At 37.7% G+C, this 19,460-nt stretch overlaps 2 protein-coding genes across 2 annotated transcripts in view; one reads left to right on the top strand and one right to left on the bottom strand.

Annotated features, from left to right (window-relative positions):
- LOC150086240 (E3 ubiquitin-protein ligase RNF185-like) overlaps positions 1-10,380 on the bottom strand; it is a 41,800-nt gene extending 31,420 nt beyond the window's left edge. The window contains exon 1 of the mRNA XM_090373784.1: positions 10,207-10,380. The gene's annotated coding sequence lies outside the window, so the exon portion shown is untranslated. The remainder of the gene's footprint in view (positions 1-10,206) is intronic.
- Positions 10,381-17,874: 7,494 nt separating this feature from the next.
- LOC150086241 (endoplasmic reticulum metallopeptidase 1-like) overlaps positions 17,875-19,460 on the top strand; it is a 99,775-nt gene continuing 98,189 nt past the window's right edge. Inside the window, exon 1 of the mRNA XM_090374837.1 lies at positions 17,875-18,439. Within this exon, the coding sequence (XP_090230963.1) occupies positions 17,875-18,439 (565 nt within the window). The remainder of the gene's footprint in view (positions 18,440-19,460) is intronic.

The following is a 19,460-nucleotide window of genomic DNA, read 5'->3' on the forward strand; positions in this document are numbered from 1 at the left end:
GTCCAAACAAATATGGCAGATAAGGCAGAGGTAGCTTACTTCTGCAAAGCACAGAGGTAATATTCATATTCTGCAACAGCACCAAAGTGTACAAGATAATCAGACAGCTTAATGTGAAATCACTATATTTATAATGATGAATTGGTGAAATAATATAAAATTATTATGCTAACAGCTCTCAAGCATAACTTATATCTGTATTGAGGATATTAAGTCTGTAGGAGTGAGTGCTGAAAAGCTGATATGCAAGTTATACAGATTGAAAAACCTGGACAACATGGAAATCAGTCCGTGAAGATATAAGTGGTTTTTGTGATTTTTTTTTTTTTTTTTAAATCTTTGATTCACATAAAACTATTATGACAAAGAAAACACTATTACCACAAAACAAGTAAATGCTACAATTAGGGTAAATTTTCAGAACTGTAAATTTCAATACTTTTATACTCCTGTAAATTTGCATTTTGTTTGTTACATCTTCTTATTTAATCTATAGGGATGGTGGTGGTGGCTGTGGCATATTTTATAATTTGAGTTTGTTCATTACTCCTTTTGTGTTAAGGATCACACAGGAGCATTAGCATTAGTTGAGCATATGATGCAAGAAAGCAAGCTTACAGAGCATCAGCCAAAAAAAAAAAAAAAAAAAATTCCACCCATCCGGTAACTCCAAATGTTTGCCTGGTTCAGCCTTAAATTTATTTAAGCTATCAACTTCCTTAACAGATGGAAGTCTGTTCCAGCAATCAACTACCCGCTGGCTAAAGGCAAACTTTCACACATCTATTCTACAACTGTCTTTCCTCAATTTGAATCTATACCCCCTCAGGTCTATTGGCATTTGGCTGGTTCTATTGTCATTTTGGCTGGATAGCCATCGATGGTGCTTTTTGTGATGCTTTTTGGTGATCACCAGTGCTGATGTATCTTGAAAAGATGGTGTTTGTGAGTTTCCTGTCTTTGGTTTTTATTCTATAGATAAATGGCTTTTGTGCTTCAGTGGTTATGGGGGTGCATCTTCTTGGGTGGGGAGTCATAATCTTGCACTGCTGCGAGTGCATGTAACTTTGGTTTACATAGAGGTAACAATATTGCATCTTTCTGAGAAGTTACCCTAATATTATGTAGCATTTACTTGTTTTGTGGAAAAGAGTGTTTTCTTTTTCATAACAATCTTGTAGACATAACCACACTTGTTTAATTATAATATAGTGTACAACTATCAGAGACAGTCAGAAAAAGCAGTTTACAGACACTGCTGAGGAACAATAAGTTTCATATAAGTTTCCTGCATAGCAAGAAGTTTTTTTACTACTAATAAAAAACTTTCACCAAAACAACTATAAACTAGAAAAATCAGAAAACTTCCTTACCTTAATGCTAAAAGTGACATTAGATATTTGGACAAATTCAAAAGTTAAAAAAAAAAACAATGTAATAAAATAACCTTTAATTCACTGAAATATTTTATCCACCAGCGAATAAAATATATTCAAACACTGTGCTGGTTTTCATTGCTAGCAGGAGAGACTGCTTCTACAGGGATGAGATACACTTAAATAGAAAGGGTGCAAGAATATTTGCTGATGCTATCGAGACAGTGTTAGGTGGGTTGGAAAACTGCTAGCTTGAGGGGATTCACAGACTAAAAGATTAATAGTAGCCGCAGGCAGAAGAAAAAGCGATTCTTGCACTGCTTCTATTGTAATGAGCAGCAGCCTAGAGAGAAAGTTGCTCTTGATCTGATTATAAGCAGTGATTATTCATGCATGAGGAATTTGAATCACAGTGTACTGATGTGGAATTTAATTAAAGATGTAACTACCATCAAGGGTAAAGAGAAGTGTTTTTGTAAAGGTGACTACAGTGGTCTAAGACAGTTTTTAAACTCTATACAGTGGGATCAACTGATGATGTCGGAAGAATTAATGAGGCTCGAGGCAGAGAAGAAAAATGCATGAGATGCATATAAATTATCAGGCGACACAGAAGCCTATAGCAGATATAAGCTAGTCTGTAATCAAGTCACAAAGGAGATTAGGCAGGCAAAGGCAGATTACGAGAAATCTTTGGCAAAGGATGCAAAGAAAAACAGCAAAGTGTTCTTTACTTATGTAAACTCTAGAAGGAAGGGGATGAATCAGATTAGTCCACTTGATGTTGGTGGTTCGACTATTCATGATCCTGCTCAGATAGCTGAAAAACTGAATGAGTATTGTGCATCTACACGATGAGTTATTCAAGAAGGGGAATGCCAGATGTTTATCAAACTCTAAAAGGCAGCTAAGTGATTTTGCAATAATTGAGGGCAAAGTGGAGGAGAAATTGCTGAAGTTAAACATAAAAAAGGCACCTGTGGCAGATGTAATCTATCCAGTTATAATAAAGGGGGCAGCAAGGGAAGTAAGCAAACCCTTAACCATAATTATGAGAGCATCCCTGGAATCAGAGGAGGTCCCCATGGACTGGAGATGTGCAAATATATCCTCAATTCACAAAGGGGGTTCAAAGGGTGACACAAATAATTATAGACCTGTTAGTTGAACTTCTGTTCCAGGGAAAATAATGGAGTCACTGGTTAAAGAGGTGATACAGGATCACCTAGACAAGACACAGCATGGGTTTGTTAAGGGGAAGTCTTGTCTGACCAATCTGATTGGATATTATGATGTGGTCACAAAGGAACTGTATGCAAAAAATAATTTACTGTACTTGGATTTCTGGAAAGCTTTCGATACTGTTGCACAGGGAAACCTGCTGTACAAATTCGAGTGGTATAGCATTAAGGGCAAGTTACTGCAATGGATAAAGGGATGGTTGAGTGGGAGACAGCAGAGAGTGGTAATAAATGGACACTGCTCTATGTGGACTAATGTTATTAGTGGAGTCCCCCAGGGGTCAGCACTGCACTGGGCCCATTGTTGTTTTGTGTATTTATCAATGATATTGATGAAGGTATATCAGACTTAATGTCCAAGTTGGCAGATGATAGAAAGGTTGGCGAGGTTGTTAATATCAGTAAAGACAGCATGCTACTGCAACAGGATCTAGAAAAGCTAGGCAGATGGGTTGAGAAGTGGCAACTGAAGTTTAACATTGACAAATGCAAAGTACTGCATATGGGTAGCAGTAACACAAGAGAAATGTACCAACTGTGTGGTACTAAACTCAGGGAGGTGGAGAATGAAGTTCTCTGGGCAGCACAGATGGGCTGCCAGAGCAGATCATGTAGTTTTGTCAATGATATATAGGAATTTTGCTAGCAGAGACAAGGAGGTGATTATCCCTTTGTATAAGGCAATGGTCAGGTCACACCTTGAGTACTGTATACAGGTCTGGAAGCCTAATTTTAGGAAGGATGCAGAGTTGCTAGAACGAGTACAGAGAATGGCAACAAGATTAGCGAGAGGAGTAAAGGGGGTGCGCTTACAAAGAAAGGCTTAAGTTCTGCAAGTTACAGCATCTGGAGACTAGGCACCTACGGGGTGATCTGATCGAGGTGTATAAGGCCTTGAATGGTTTGAGCAGGCTCAATGCTGACGGGATACCTCTGCTTGCTCAGATTAAGAACCTGAGGGACATATATACAAACTGAGGAAAGACAGTTGTAGAATAGATGTGCGAAAGTTTGCCTTTAGCCAGCGGGTAGTTGATTCCTGGAACAGACTTCCATCTGTTGTTGTTGAAGTTGATAGCATAAGTAAATTTAAGGCTGAACTAGATAAACATCTGGAGTGACTGGATGGTTGAAATGGGAAAGGGTTTTTTTTTTTTTTTTTTTTGGCTGATGCTGTATAAGCTTGCTTTCTTGCATCATATGCCTCAACTAATGCTAATGTTAATCTCATGCTTCATGTAGACCCGCGTTTCTCAAACTGGGGTCCAAAGACCAGTTCTAGGGGGTCTGCAAAACGTTCAGAAGGTATCAAGTAATATGTGTTTATTTTCTTAAAAATTATACTGACAGAATCACAATGAACTTCATCCTAGCACAGATTGTTCATTTACCTACAAGAATACCGGACAATGCTAATCATACAGCCAATACGCTTGATCTTTTTCTCACAAACAACCCTTCTAAGTAAACGGTCGAAGTGAGAGGTCCTTTAGGCACTTCAGATCACAACTTGGTGATTGTCTCTTCTCCAATGGAACCTTTATCTCATGGCTATTCCCAACCTCGTGTTGTTTGGCATTACAAGAATGTAAAATGGGATGACCTGCTAGACTTCTTTTCTTCTTTTGCTTGGTCGGATTACTGTTTCAAAACTTCCGATGTCAACATTTGCTCAGATCGTGTCAGTGAAATTATTCTTGCAGGAATGGAATTCTTTATCCTACATTCCACTTTAAAATCTCATCCTTTATCTAAACCTTGGTTTTCCAATAAATGTGCTAAGGCTGTTCAAGAGAAGAATGTTGCATATCGTAACTGGCTTGTTTCTAATTCTTCAGTTTCATTTTCTGCTTACACCAAAGCTCTCAACAATTGTAAAGCAGTTATCAATCAGTCCAAACTAGAGTTTGAATAGGCTAAGAGTAGAAAACTTGCTTCTTGCCCTAATGGTAGCCGAGCATTTTGGTCTCTTGCCAAAGCTATTGGCCGCAACTTTTGCCCATCTCTGCTCCCACCTCTGTCCAAACCAGATGGTTCTGTTGTCACTTCAGCCGAGGATAAAGCTGACCTGCTAGCATCCCATTTTTCTTCCAGCTCATCTATTAATGATCTTGGTAAAACACCTCCCACCATTCCCAACACGCTCCATTCAATGCCGCCTGTGGTCTTCCATCAAAAGGATATCAGAAGGATTTTGATGAATCTTAATGCTAAGAAAGCTCCAGGTCCTGATGGTATTTCTCGACTTGTTCTCAAAACCTGTGCTCCTGAACTTACTCCTATTCTTTGCCGCCTTTTTTCACTTTCTTATTCCAAAGGTGTTTTTCCTTCTGCTTGGAAATTTGATCATATTCAACCAGTTCCTAAAAAGGGTGACAAATCCCTCCCATCCAATTATCGTCCCATTGCAATTACTTCTACTCTTTCTAAAGTAATGGAGAAATCAATTAACCGCCAACCCTTAAACTACCTAGAAACCTTCCGTCTGATCAACAATCGCCAGTATGGATTCCATCAGTGTCGATCCACTGGTGATATTCTGGCTTATGTTACCCATTTATGGACTAATTCAATGGAAAGGTTCGGTGAAACACAAGTAGTTGCTCTTGACATCTCAAAGGCTTTTGATCGTGTTTGGCATAAAGGTCTTCTAAACAAGCTTCCATCTTATGGTTTGCCAACTGTTTTTAGTAATTGGTTATCCAGTTTTCTCTCTGATCGCTCACTGAGGGTGATGGTAGATGGCTCTCTGTCTTCTAACTTCTCCACTAATGCCGGTGTCCCCCAAGGTTCAGTTCTTTTCCCCACTCTTTTCCTCTTGTATATTAATGACCTTCTTCCATTGACTGGAAATCCTATCCATAGTTTTGCCGATGATAGCACATTGCATTCCACTTTCCATTTTGAGAAACCTTGTCCTGCTCAATCAGCTTCAACTTCTCGAAAATCTGCTACCAATTCCTTAAATGCCGATCTTCAGGTAATTCTCCAGTGGGGCAAAGACAACTTAGTTCATTTCAACCCTTCTAAAACTCAGTCTTGTCTTATATCTCGCAAAAAGGATTCTTCTGCTCCTAAGCTTATCTTTAGTGACACTCCGATTTCTAAGCAAAATGATATATCTCTTTTGGGGATTACCCTGACTTCTAATCTCTCTTGGCACAAGCACATTACAAATATTGCCTTCCTCTGCATCTAAAAAACTTGGTTTTCTTTTTCGCTCTCGGCGTTACTTTTCTTCCAAACAGCTGCTCACTCTGTATAAATCGCAAATCCGCCCTGCCATGGAATATTGTTCCCACACTGGGGAGGTGCCCCACAAAACCTCTCTCAGGCTTCTCAATTCCATTCAGAAGAGGGCAGTTAGGTTAATTAATGATTCATCTCTAACAGAGTCTCTCCACTCGCTTTCTCATAGACGTACTGTTTCTGCTGCATGCCACTTCTACAGATACTTCCATGGGCACTGTTCTTCTGAATTGGCTTCTATAATTCCCGCTCTCTCTTTCAAAACAGTCCGAACACGTGCTGCCACCAGCCAACATCCATTTACTGTCCAACTTGAAACCCACAGAACCAACTTTTCATCTTCCTCATTTATTCATTCAACTGCCGTTTTCTGGAACAACCTTCCTTCATACGTATTTCCTGAAAATTACAATCTACAGAAGCTCAAGTCCAATGTCAACAAATATCTTCTTTTGTTTTCTCAACCTCCAACCCAAGCACGGTATTAAGTACTATAGGTTCTAATACCTCTCATGTTTGGGGTTCACATAAAAAAAAAAAAAAAAATCCTAGAACATTACTTATTTTCAATACAATTAGTGTATATAATTGTATCCATATATCAAATTATTTGTTCTATGTATAGCTGTTGTTGTTGTTGTTTGGTTTTTAGGAGCATTAGCAACTAAGGCCATATTGCTCCGGGGATATGCGGTGGTCATTCCCTGACCTTTCCGCATCCTCCGTATTTGGTGGCTCACGGGCTCGAACCCCGGTCTAATCAAGAAGCATGTGCTACGCACTGCTGCTCCTGCCCACCTGGCTACGGAGGCGCCTCTATGTATAGCAAATTGATGATAAAGTTATTATTATGTATTTATATAAAAATAAGAATAAAGGTGAGTTGTTTCACACATTAAACTTTGAATTTTCTTTTCAGAAAACCCAGTGTTCATACTGGGTTTTCTTTTTTGAAGGGGTTCGCAAACTTGTTTTGATTTTTGAAGGGGTTCGTAAATCTCAGTAGTTCAGGAACCACTACTGTAGACTACGCAATATCCAAGCTAAACTGCAACAATAGGAGGTACAGGAATTTTTATATACAAGGGAGTATCAAAAAGTTATTCCCCTTACCATTTTCTGTGTAGTCTATGAACATTATGTTTTATTGGCTGTATTGCTTATTTATCCAGTAATATATGACAGAAGTTTTATTTCTCTAACTTTTATGTTTCTTTTGTTACAGAGCTGAATGTGTGACAATGTCATCATGGATAAAGTTGAATATCAAATTCCTGTTTACGCAAGGCAAACGGCCAAGGACTATCCACGAAGAGAGTTCTACAGTGTATGGGGGATATCTGTCCATCATATGATGTAAAACATTAGTGGAGACAGTTCATAAGCTTTGGATCAGTGGAGAACATAATTCATGATTTGAATATGAATAAGGTCTCAGTACGATAGATTCCTCACTTTCTCACATCTTCAGTAAGGAAAAAAAGCAGTCCTGCTCTGCTGAAATGATCTCATGTGTGACAGCAATCCTGACCTGTCCCCCCCCTCCCCAAATAGTGAATAGGGATGAATTGTGGATACATCACTTTGACCCAGAAACAAAACACGTTTCAAAATAATGGAATCATCCATCTTTGATTCCCAAACAGGCCAGAGTAGAACCATCTGTGGGAAAGGTATTGCTGCCAATATTCAAGCATTATATCTGCATTATTCTTATAGATTGCATGGAGAAGGGTACCAACATCAATCCACATTACTACAGCAACTTACTGAAGCAATTACAAGCAGCAATTAAGGAAAAGCAAGACAGAATGTTCAACAAAAGCATGCAGTTGCTTCATAACAATGCACCTCATTATCTTGCCACACTGGCCTTATTCCTCTGACTTTGGCACCTTCTGATTTCTTTCTCTTTCTGCAGCTGAAATCATTTTTGTATGGAAAGCATTTCTTTTGGCAATGCAAGGTAATTTATATGACAAGAATATGGTGAATCCTTTTACAAAAATGGACTAAGGAAGTGCTGCAAAATATGGGAAAAATGTGTTGCTTTGGGTGGTAACTACATAGAGAACAAGAAATAAATATTCCAAACTCAACCTTCTGGGACATGTAAAACACAATAACGGGGAAAAACTTATTGATACCCCCTTGTATATACTGAGAGAGATAATTCAAACCTCTGAAAGGTTTGAGTATACTAAGTAATGAAGGACATTTGTTTGCTGTTGCCACTTCTAACAAAAACCTTCCAAATTTAGTATACTCATATGAACATGTACTTAAATCAAGGAAAAACAACTGTAGACTGGAATAAGAAAATTCCCTTATAGTTAATTACTACTTGCCTAATGCTGTAGAACCAAAAGGCTTAAACAAATTTAACTGCCTAGTTGACATGTTGGAGTATCTGTACACCACAAACAATAAAACTTAGGAATTTAAATATTTATTAGAATTACAGCAGTGTGAATTTTAGTATTCCTCCAGTTGACTGAGTTTGTTTTTAATGATGCATCAGCAGCTTAAGCCATAATGCACCAAATCTAATATTCCTCCACTATAATATTCACTTTTAGATCTCTATCATCAATTATTCTTCAGTTCGAAAAGTTTGGCTCTATAAAAAAAAAAAATCTTTTTGGCACCATATACATTACGGTGTTCTCCCCAGGACCTATCGAATGGGTACATCACCCAGCAAATTTAACTGACCGCCCAACTAAAATTTAAGTGATTCTCGCAGTACTGTATGGCACTGCTCACTGATCTCGATCAATATTAATTCAAACATACTATGCAATCGAGATCAACGTGACAGGAGCATATAATGTTAAATTATTCAATTAATTTTTGCTCTGGATCACTTAAGTCACATTTATAAATAACAGAAAATTTTATAATATTGCAAAGTATTGCACTTCCCCACATGGCTACTTCATAATGCCACCCAACTAGCAAAATTTTCTGGGGAGGAAATTGCATTAAAAGCAGTCATTACTATGATAACTTTTTCTTGGGGTTTCAGTTTCCTTTTTTTTTTTTTTTTTCAGCTGTTCACTCTCCTGAAATTTGTCTGAAAAGTTAGTATGGTTTTTTTTTTTTTTTTTTTTTTTTTTGATAACAAGACTTGTTTATAATGATGTTTTTTCCTCATCTTATTATATATAATGTAAGAATTAAAGATAAAAATTTTACTTTCTCATTCTAAACCATTTCTTGCCTTACCCCCCCCCCCCCCAACTAAAAAAATTAACTCTTTTTTTTTTTTTTTTTTTTTTGGCTGATACTGTATAAGCTTGCTTTCTTGCATCATTGCCTCTATTAATATTAATAAAATATGAACAGGCACTCAGATGATATTAGGTTACTTTTTTTTGTTATTTTGTTTTGCTAAGAGTGACAAAATAAGTCTTGTTTGTATTATTTTTCCATTATTAATACTAATATGATATAAATATACTGTTCTGTTTACAAACAAAAGGACTATTTTGTTTTCATAACAGTCCTTTCAATTCCATATTCCTCCTTATGTCAATAAATTGACGGAATAAAATTATGTATAACTTAATGAGTCCAAACACTTATATATGTATAATGCACATCACAACAAAGAAAACGAATTAAAAGGCAAGAGCCTTTAATTACAAAGTTGGATTTAGTAGCATGCGAATAGGCAAAACAGTTAAATACCAGTTTCCTAAGTATTTTTCACATGTAATTACATCAGTTAATCACAATAAACTAATGCGTTTTTTTGTTTTCGCCTTGGCAGTTTTTTCCTAATATCTCTAAAGTGCAAGTCCAAATGAAGTAGATTAGAATTTCCAGCTCCCAAACCCAATTATACAATAATTTTAATTTACTGGGTAGAGATACATTGTCTGCATCGCAGCATTTTCAACCCGGTTCACCTTCATGTTTTATGTTGCAAGATGACAATTAGTTGTGCTTATGGAAAACTTCAGAGCTACGTCATATATAGTCATGTGATGCAAGAGCTAAGACATTTATAAGAATGTTTTGCCTTAACTTCTTATTTACTAAGTCAAAGAGCACTATATATATATATAAAGTTTTTTTTCTATTAAATTCTAGAGTACCTAACTGAAAATATGCCATTATCGACTTTAAAAAATTGTAAACATCTTTAATTTCAATCTCATCTTTGTAATTCGTCCTGAAATTCTGTTTACTTCAATAGGGTCTTTGCAAACCTAAATCAACCATACTGGATTTTTAGTAGTTGAAGAAATAAATGCTTATTAAAATTTAATCTGCAGCCCTCGAAGAAAATAAACAGTTTATGGCTAGTTAATAACCACTTTGGGATTACTTACCTAAAAGAAAGCTGAAAAATCTTGATAACGCTTTTAAAACATCACGTTCGTAAAGACACGATGGATGTTATTTATTTTGATGTAAAAAATTGGCTAATAAGAATCCAAAGGCTGTTGGTGTGTAACGAAACTTGCACAAATATCATCAACAAGGAAAAATCAGCCTCAGCTCAACTCCAAGTGCAGCCATAAGCTTCAGCGCCTTGAGACGGAACTCAAGATTAATTGACTTTTGACGTCACACCGATCAAAGAAAAACAGCATGTGTTTTGATATTTATCATAAGGAATCCAGACTTTGTACAGCATCCCACAGATTTCACAAAAAAAAAAAAAAAAAATTGTAACAAGCAGATGGAATGTGAATGTAAACAAACTACCGATGTAAACAATGGTTAGCAACACTTCCGGGAATGAGGTTGTTTGCTGTTATGGGCAGGGGCACATCCAAACATTGCGATAAGGTTTTAGTTTGTAACCCACAGGTTATATATATAAAAGAAGAAAAAACTTTCCATCGAAATATTTGAATAAGCTTCATTTATACTTTTGATTATTCTTCAGATAAAAAGTTCCCCGCATCAGCAACTTCGCTGTTACTGCAGCCATACGCAATGGCTTAGCTACAAAGGGCGTTCAGTAAATTAGCATTAACATCAGTTGAGGCATATGATGCAAGAAAGCAAGCTTATAGAGCATCAGCCAAAAAAAAAAAAAAAAAAATCTTCCAATTTCACCCATCCGGTCACTCCAAATGTTTGTCTAGTTCAGCCTTAAATTTATTTAAGCTATCAACTTCCACAACAACAGATGGAAGTTTGTTCCAGCAATAAACTACCCGTTGGGCTAAAGGCAAACTTCCGCACATTTATTCTACAACTGTCATTCCTCAATTTGAATCTATGCCCCCTCAGGTTCTTAGTCTGAGCAAGCGGAAGTATCCTGTCAGCATTGAGCCTGCTTTAACCATTCAAGGCCTTATACACCTCAATCAGATCACCTCTCAGGTGCCTAGTCTCCAGATGCTGCAACTTGCAGAACTTAAGCCTCTCTTCGTAAGCGCACCCCTTTGCTCCTCTCACCAATCTTGTTACACTTCTCTATACTCGTTCCAGCAACTCTGCATCCTTCCTAAAATGAGGCTTCCAGACCTGTATACAGTACTCAAGGTGTGGCCTAACCATTGCCTTATACAAAGGATTGGTCATATGCATCCTTACTGCACAACCTAAGGGATGTCATAAAGAAAAAACGGAAAAAAAGAATAGGTAGATTGTCTATCTACCTATGATGAAAATTAGATAGAGGCAAAAATCTGGTTTTATTTTTCAATGTAACTCCCCTGAACTTCAATACACTTGTTCCATTTTGTTGGCAATGAGGAAATACCAGACAAATAAAATTCTTTGTCCTGTCCGTCAAAGAACGCAGAAATTGTTTACTTCAGTTCATTGTCATCAACAAAGCGGCGTCCACATAAGTTTTTCTTGCGGTGTCTTGATTGATTTTTTGATTGATTTGGTAGTTGTTGGCGCATCGGCTTCTGTGGCCATATTGCACCTCCCAAGGTTTTTGCAGTACTTTGATCCAAGCCCGAGGCGGGAATCGAACCCGCGACCTTTGGGTGCCGGGCAGGTACTTTATCCATCTTGCGGTGTCGAAATAGCAAATAGTCACTGGGGACAGATCCGGACTGTAAGATGGATGGGTAAATTATGTAAAGTCACAGTCTCTCAAAGCAACAGCATGCGACTTGTGCACCGGTGCATTGTCGTGAAGAAGCAGCACACCTCTAGAACGTTTTTCACAGCGTTTTCCCTTTATGACATCGCTTAGGTTGTGCGGTAGAGATGCATGACTCCCCACTGACTGTCTGCTCGTGTCCCAAGTAGTGAATGCGAAACATTCCCTCAGCATACCAAAAAATGGTGGCCATAATCTTGCCAGCTGAAGGTTGTGCCAGAAATTTTTTGGGTGGAGAGAACCCTTGTGCTTCCATTCCATCGATTCTTGCTTTGTCTCAGGATCCCAATAATGAACCTGTTTCATCACCCGTAACAATTCTGGATATGAAATGTTCAGGATCCCTTCCATAAAGCTCTAAATTCTGCTAACAACACTGTACTCTGAATTCCTTTTTTTTTTAAATGAAAATCCCAAACACAAAACGTATCAAAACCTATAGTACTTAGTACCGTGCATGGGTTGAAGGAGAAGTATGGGGGAATATGCAGGAAACTTTGCTCTAGAAACTAAACATGAGTTTCACCACTTAAAGCCTCCAATACGCAAAATGGTGGTATTGCACCGGTTGATGACAGCCATCTACCACCTAGTGTTAGTGCATATTAGTATTATATTATAGTATTGTATTTTTAGTGCTATTTTATATTAGTGTTAGTAGTGGTACTGGTTTATTAGTAGTACAGTGCATGGGTTGAGGGAGCAGTGGGGGGATGCCCGAAACTTGCTCTAGAGACTAAACATGGGTTTCACCACTTCAAGCCTCCAATAAGCAAAGTGGTGGTATTACACCGGTTGATGAGAGCCATCTACCACCTAGTGTTAGTATTAGTACCAGTAAGTATTAGTATTATATTATATTATAGTGTACAGTATTGTATTATTAGTGTTATTTTATATTAGTAATAGTTACTGCATATATTTAATACGTTTAAGTATACTTCTCGAAATGTATCCTTCTTAGAGCGTATCAAAGACAGAAATGTTTTTTATGTTTTTGATACGCTCTAAGAGCTGTAATGAAAGTATCGCCATTCTTGTCGACGAGCAAATAACCGAATTTTCTCCGATCCCAGAGTAATTCTTTTTACAACGCACGCAAAAGCAAATTTGTACAGCAAACTACCGTTATAAACAGCCACACGGTAATAGCCAGGAGCTAACGTTAAAATATGAGGATTCTTTACGGAACTGTGCAGTCGAACATGGATTCGAAGAGAAGTGTCAGGCAGATTCCTCGACGGCACTACGTGAATGAACCTTCAAACAAATTGGCTGGAGATGCAGATCAGTGAGTCACGGGAGATGACTGTGATTACCTTGGCCGACGATCACTGAAGACTGCCTGTATATCTGTCGATCCTCACCAGAATTTTTTCGGTCGCCATCCAGATCCTGAACATGCAATAGCATCTCCTCTGAGAAATGAAATTGCGGATGAAGATTGATACATGGAACGTTCATGCACCATCCGTTCTGCATGACATGCGCCGAAGGATCCGCCCAATATTAATCTCGGACCCCAGTTCAACTGTACAGTTCTCGTTGGTCTGATAATTTATTTAAATAAATAAATATATTATAGCTGCAATTTGCCCTTAATGCCATACTGCTCAAATTTGTACAGTAGACTTCCATGTGCAACAGTATCAAAAGCTTTCCTAAAATCCAAGTACTGTATATGATATCAAAATTATTTTTTGCATCCAGATCCTTTGTGACTACATCATAATATCCAATCAAATTGGTCAGACTAGACTTTCCCTTAACAAATCCATGCTGTGTCTGAACTATAACTGCAGTCTTGTCTAGATGATTCTGCTTTACTTCTTTAACTAGAGACTCCATTAATTTCCCTGGAACAGAAGTTAAACTAACAGGTCTGTAATTACTTGTCCCTTTGTGAATTGGAGATTCATTCGCTCATCTCCAGTTGTGGAGACCTCTCCTGAATCCAATGATGCTCTCATAATTATGTCCAAGGGTTTGCTTACTTCCTCTGCTGGCCCCTTTAATATAACTGGATAGATCCCATCCACTCCGGGTGCTTTTCTTATGTTTAACTTCAACAATTTCTCTTCACTTTCCTCTCACGTATTACAAAATCATTTAGCTCCCTGTTAGAGTTTGATAAACTTCTGGCCTCCACTTCCCTAAAGAATTCCTCACGTGTGAATGTAAATGCAAAATACTCAATTCAGTTTGTCAGGAACCTGAGTAGCATTATCAACACAACAGTCTAACCATCGATAGCAAGTAAACCAATTTGATTCATCCCCGCGACCTCATTCTAGAGTCTACATAAGTAAAAAAGTCCTTGCTGGTTTTCTTCGCAACCTTTGCCAACGATTTCTCGTAATCTGCCTTAACTTGATTACAGACTAGTTTATATCTACAATAGGCTTCTGTATCACCTAATGATTAATATTTTTATCACATGCCAGGAGTCTCTCATTAGTTCATTTTACATCCATTTAGGCCTAAACCTTGAACAGTATTTCTTAGTTGGTATGAAAAGCCTAGCAGCTTCCAACATTAATTCATTGAATGCTTCCCATTTAGAATTTGCTGTTGGTAACATCATCAGTTAGTTGCATTGTATAGAATTTAAAAACGGCCTAAGACCACTGTAGTTACTTTTACTAAAGCAAAAACCCCTCGCTTTACCCTTGATGGTAGTTACATCTTAAAGTAAATCCCACACTGATCACTGCCACCTAGTGGTACCTTTATCTGCAGATTCGTAATGCATGAATAATCACTACTGATAATCAGATCAAGCGTAATGCTTCCTCTTGTTTCCTCACTGTCATGCTGCTGCTGTAGAAAACAGCCATCCAAAAATTCCATAAAAGGCCTGCTACTCTGTGAGTGACCAATCCACAAGTTCAAGTCAATACATAGAAAGTTAAAATCTCCCATTATAAGACATTCAGACTTACTGTTTTTTGTACTGATCAGAGTCATTAAGCCTAAAACACACTTTTACTCTTAGTTTTGTTTTCCCGCTGCCTTTTCCTTGCTGTTGAGCATAGAGTTGAATGTCGTGGGCATACCTGGTTCATTTACAATGTCCAATCTGGCAGACGTGATGAAGTCCTCTAAGAGAACGCTTCACTGATCCATGGTTGCATCATACCACAGTGTTGAGTTTGCATTGGCATCTGCAGCCACCAAGTGCCCTCCTCTCCCAGTGATATCAACAGTATTCAATAATTGTGCCATATGGTTGCAAAATTGATAGTACACTGTCATCTTGGTATGACAGTTAGTGTTGCTTTTGATGGTGACACTTGCAGTATATGAGGTGCATAAAGAGGAAATTCTAGTAATCACTAGGACTGGATTCCTTATTATGATGGCAGCCATGTAGGTAGTATCACAGATTTGGATCCTGTGATATGACAGTAGATAGCCAGAGACCTCGCCCCATTTGCAAACAGGTTCCTGCAGAAGATTCACTTCAGTGTTTATTTTTTCTATAAACTTGGTGAGGTGGTTGGCTACCTAGACAGATTGTGCATTCACTTGTGTGATAATTGGTCTGATTTCTGAAAACACCCCCCTACTTGTTTATATGTAGAAGCAGGATTCATCCCTGATAGTGGTCATGCGGCCAATTTACTCCTTTGCAGTTGCATTTGCTAGGGTGATCTCTTTTCTATGTGCCCAGACTCTGCACAGTGGCCATGAAAGGAACAAAGTCCCTGAAATAGTAGGAGGGCCATCCCATGAAGATTCTACTCTAGGTTTTGATGACCCAATTTAGGTTATCCTTTGACTTAGTTCTTGTTGAGAACTGGATTTTGATTTCTTCGAGGGCTGGTTCTGCACAGGGGTCAGAAATCTGGGGACCCACCTTGCACTGACCTTAGTCATCCTCAAAATGTTCATAGAAGATGGTTATAAGTGTTCCTTCAGATATGTCACAAAATCCTTAGAGATTTGGGACACCTTTAAACGTCTGTCATTCAGCACAAGAGTTTCCAAAGCTTTGCACATTTCTGGAATGTTCGTCACAGGCCTTCCTGGACATGAATCATCTTCAGTGGACTCTCTATCCTACCTCATTTGTTTTGACCAGAATTTCACCAGGTACTCTGAAAGTGCACTGTTGCCATACACAACCGCCATCCTTTCATGAATGGCTTCAGCCCATTTCCTTCTTTGGTGAGAAACATTATGACTGAATGATGCTCCAATTTCAGCAAATCCATAATTTGATACATGTGTCTTCCTTCTTTCTGTTACAGCAGCAGCACAACCTAAACACATAGTGAGATTAAAATTAGTAAGAATCGAAAAAATCAAATCAAATTATTATATTAGGGCCACCCATTATTTCTAATATATACCCATATATCTATTTTGTCTGTAAATTGCGTGTGTTCTCTGGTCGATTTGCCTGTTTTGATGGACCAAAAAAACCCAGTTTCTCGGGGAAAACCTTGCTATCTATGCCTGAGACCGACTAACTCAGCCACGGAGGGGAAAAAAAGCTTATTAAAGTTCCTCGCGTCATCGACGGGATTCGAATCAGCATCATGCAGAGCAAGGCATAAACACTCCTGCCCGCCTGGCAGGAGCAGGCAGCAGGAGGGTCCTGAACCGGGAGATTCCACGCTCGAAGCAGGGCGTCAGCAGGAAAAGGAAAAGTAAAATAAAATAAAAAAACAGAGAAACAGTGGTAGGTGAAAATCCTAGCAGGACTGGAGTTTCCGTTTCTCATATCGACGCATCTGGCGCTGACTACTATGTCTAAATCTTATGCTTGACCATGCTCGCACTGAACTGCACACATACTCACAGTGGCGGATTTAACACTTGAGAGGCCCAGGCGCAATTCAATTTTGAGGCCCTCCCTCTAAATATTTTCGGTACCACTACAGTGTGCATTCTACGTGCACGTTTTTACTATAGCACGCGCTCTAGATTTGGTGTTGCGGTTTTAATCATTTTGGTTGCGCAGTTCTTTCATACATATTTTAACTAATGTTTAAATGAAAAAATGACACAACTACCATCCCTCCCAAATCTAACATTAATACATAAAATCTAGCATTAATGATAATATGTATTCTACTTCAGATTCACTTAGTTCGCATAGATATTTCATATAATATGTGGGGATATTCGCATAAGAGTTTACTAACTTCTCATATTAAATTATAGTTTTATTCAGTAACGGTAATAAAGATGAGTGTAAAAATTTAAAATGAAACAATTTTATTATTTTTTTTGAGACCTGAGATTTGAGGCCCCCTCGATTTAAGAGGCCCCAGGCGCGCGCCTCGTGCGCCTGTGCGGAAATCCGCTACTACATACTCATATAGACTCCTCTTGTAGTATAAAATATATAATGCATAGCATGAAGTACCATGCATTGAGGATTCTATAGGAGTATGTGTGCATGCCACTATTAAAGGAGCGCCCTATTTCGTGAAAACGCTAGGTTTACCTAATAAAATGGCCGTTCAGTGTATATACTGTACCCCTTGATCGACACAATTACTGTTTCGCTCGTCAACAGTAAAAGCGAATTGATTTTCAAATATGCACAAAATTTCAGTTTCATGAATTATGTGAAATTAAAAATAATTTCAATATATAAATTTTTATGTAAAATGAACTGCTAAGCATACATTTTAAAGGGGGGGGTTCTGGATTTGATTAGTATTGAATGAGACAATGTTCTCATGTATGTTATATGCTGTCAGTAAATGCCATATATTGTTATGAGAAAATCACAAAGATATTATTTGAAAAATATATCAAAAGTTACTATAATTATGGAAAATAATGGAATAAGGAAAATTTAAAATAAAGAAGCTGTGCTTGCACTGCATTCTGGGCTTTGTTAATTCATGTACGGTGCGCCTGTCTGCAGCTTCTTACATATACGCTGGCTCGGTGCATCTTATGAATAATGGAGTCAAGGGTCCGGTTTAGATCAAAAAATTTGTCTTATAAAATAGCAGATTACTCTATCATTGATGATGGTCGGAGTAGAAAGCACACTTCGCACGTTTATGAAGAAAGAATTGTGTTTTTTTCATCTTCTTTTCTTTTTGTTATTTTCATGATAGTGGTGTATTGTGATGAGTTCCTCTTACCAGCGCCAATTTCAACTGATCACATTTGGAATGAAGTGGAATTGAGAGGTTATCGTTTTAGTGAAGAGAGAGCCAGAAATTTTCTTAATGAATTAAGCAGTATTGGTCCGAGGCCAACTGGAAGCTATGAAAATGAAGTTTTAGCAGTAGATTATCTTTTGAGGCAATTAACCCATATTAAAAGTTATGTTAAGCCCCATCACACGCTTGAATTTGATGTACAAAAAACCAGTGGGTGTTTTAATTTGAAATGTCAGGACGGTATGACATCTTGTTACTCAGATGTAAAAAATATCATAGCAAAAATTAGCTCCCCAACTTCATCTAATAGAAGTTTACTTGTGAATTGCCATTTTGATTCGGTACCGATCAGCCCAGGTAAGTCGATAGTTTCCTTCGGTTTTTTGAATTTTTTTTTCCGGTGTAGCTAACAGAATTGGTTAATTGCTCCGATAAATTTTATCTGTTGTTTTATTTTATTGTTGTTTGTTCTGGTGTGGATTGATTTGTAAAGATTTTTTTTTAAAAAAAAGGTCATATCTTGGATGCAAAATACAATGTAGTAAACTCCTGTGTTAGCGTTTTCGAAGGGTCGGACCCCAAGATCACTTAAACCGGATCCCCACTTCACATGATAGATTATGGGACTAGAATAGATGAGCAGGAGTTTAGTGTACTGTATATTCGATATTTTTATATTATTCTCAGTGCATTTTTAACGTTTTCCTTATAGTTAAGTTTTTTTTTTTTTTTTTTATGAAATCCCCAAACACGAAAGGTATCAAAACTAATAGTATTTAGTATCGTGCATAGAATGAAGGAGTTGGTGAGGGAGAGGAGGAGGAAGAGGATGCCAGAAACTTTGCTCTGGAGACTAAACATGAGTTTCGCCATTTCAAACCTCCAATTAAGCAAAGTGGTGGTATTGGTTGATGAGAGTCATCTCCCACCTAGGTTTCAATGGCGTCTCTTAAAAAATGTAATTTCATTTTTTTTTTTATTTTTTTGCGCTAAAAAAATTACACTTGTAGCATCTCAGTTAACAATAATAATAATTTCTTTTTTCGAAATCAAATTATGTATTGTTTATTTAACAAATTTGTATTTTTTGATTTCTTTAGTGTGATATACAGACTAATGAAATCTAAATAATTTAATGGTTAAAGTAGTTGATATGCAAGCACCTCCAAAATCACTAGCCAACCAAATTCCCAGCAGTAGTAGAGAGAATTTCTGTAGGTGTCAAGGTCATTCATTATGTTGTTGTTGGGTTTTAGGAGCACTGGCAAGTAAGGCCATGTTGCTCCATGTATATTATAAATTGCATGTGTTCTCAGGTTGATTTTCTGTTTGCTGGATGAAAAACTCGAGTTTCCGGGAGAAAAAAACCATGCTAACC

This window comes from Mastigoproctus giganteus, chromosome 5 (assembly GCF_048544385.1).
Source record: "Mastigoproctus giganteus isolate SK-2022 chromosome 5, ASM4854438v1, whole genome shotgun sequence".
Classification (NCBI taxonomy): Eukaryota; Metazoa; Arthropoda; class Arachnida; order Uropygi; family Thelyphonidae; genus Mastigoproctus; species Mastigoproctus giganteus.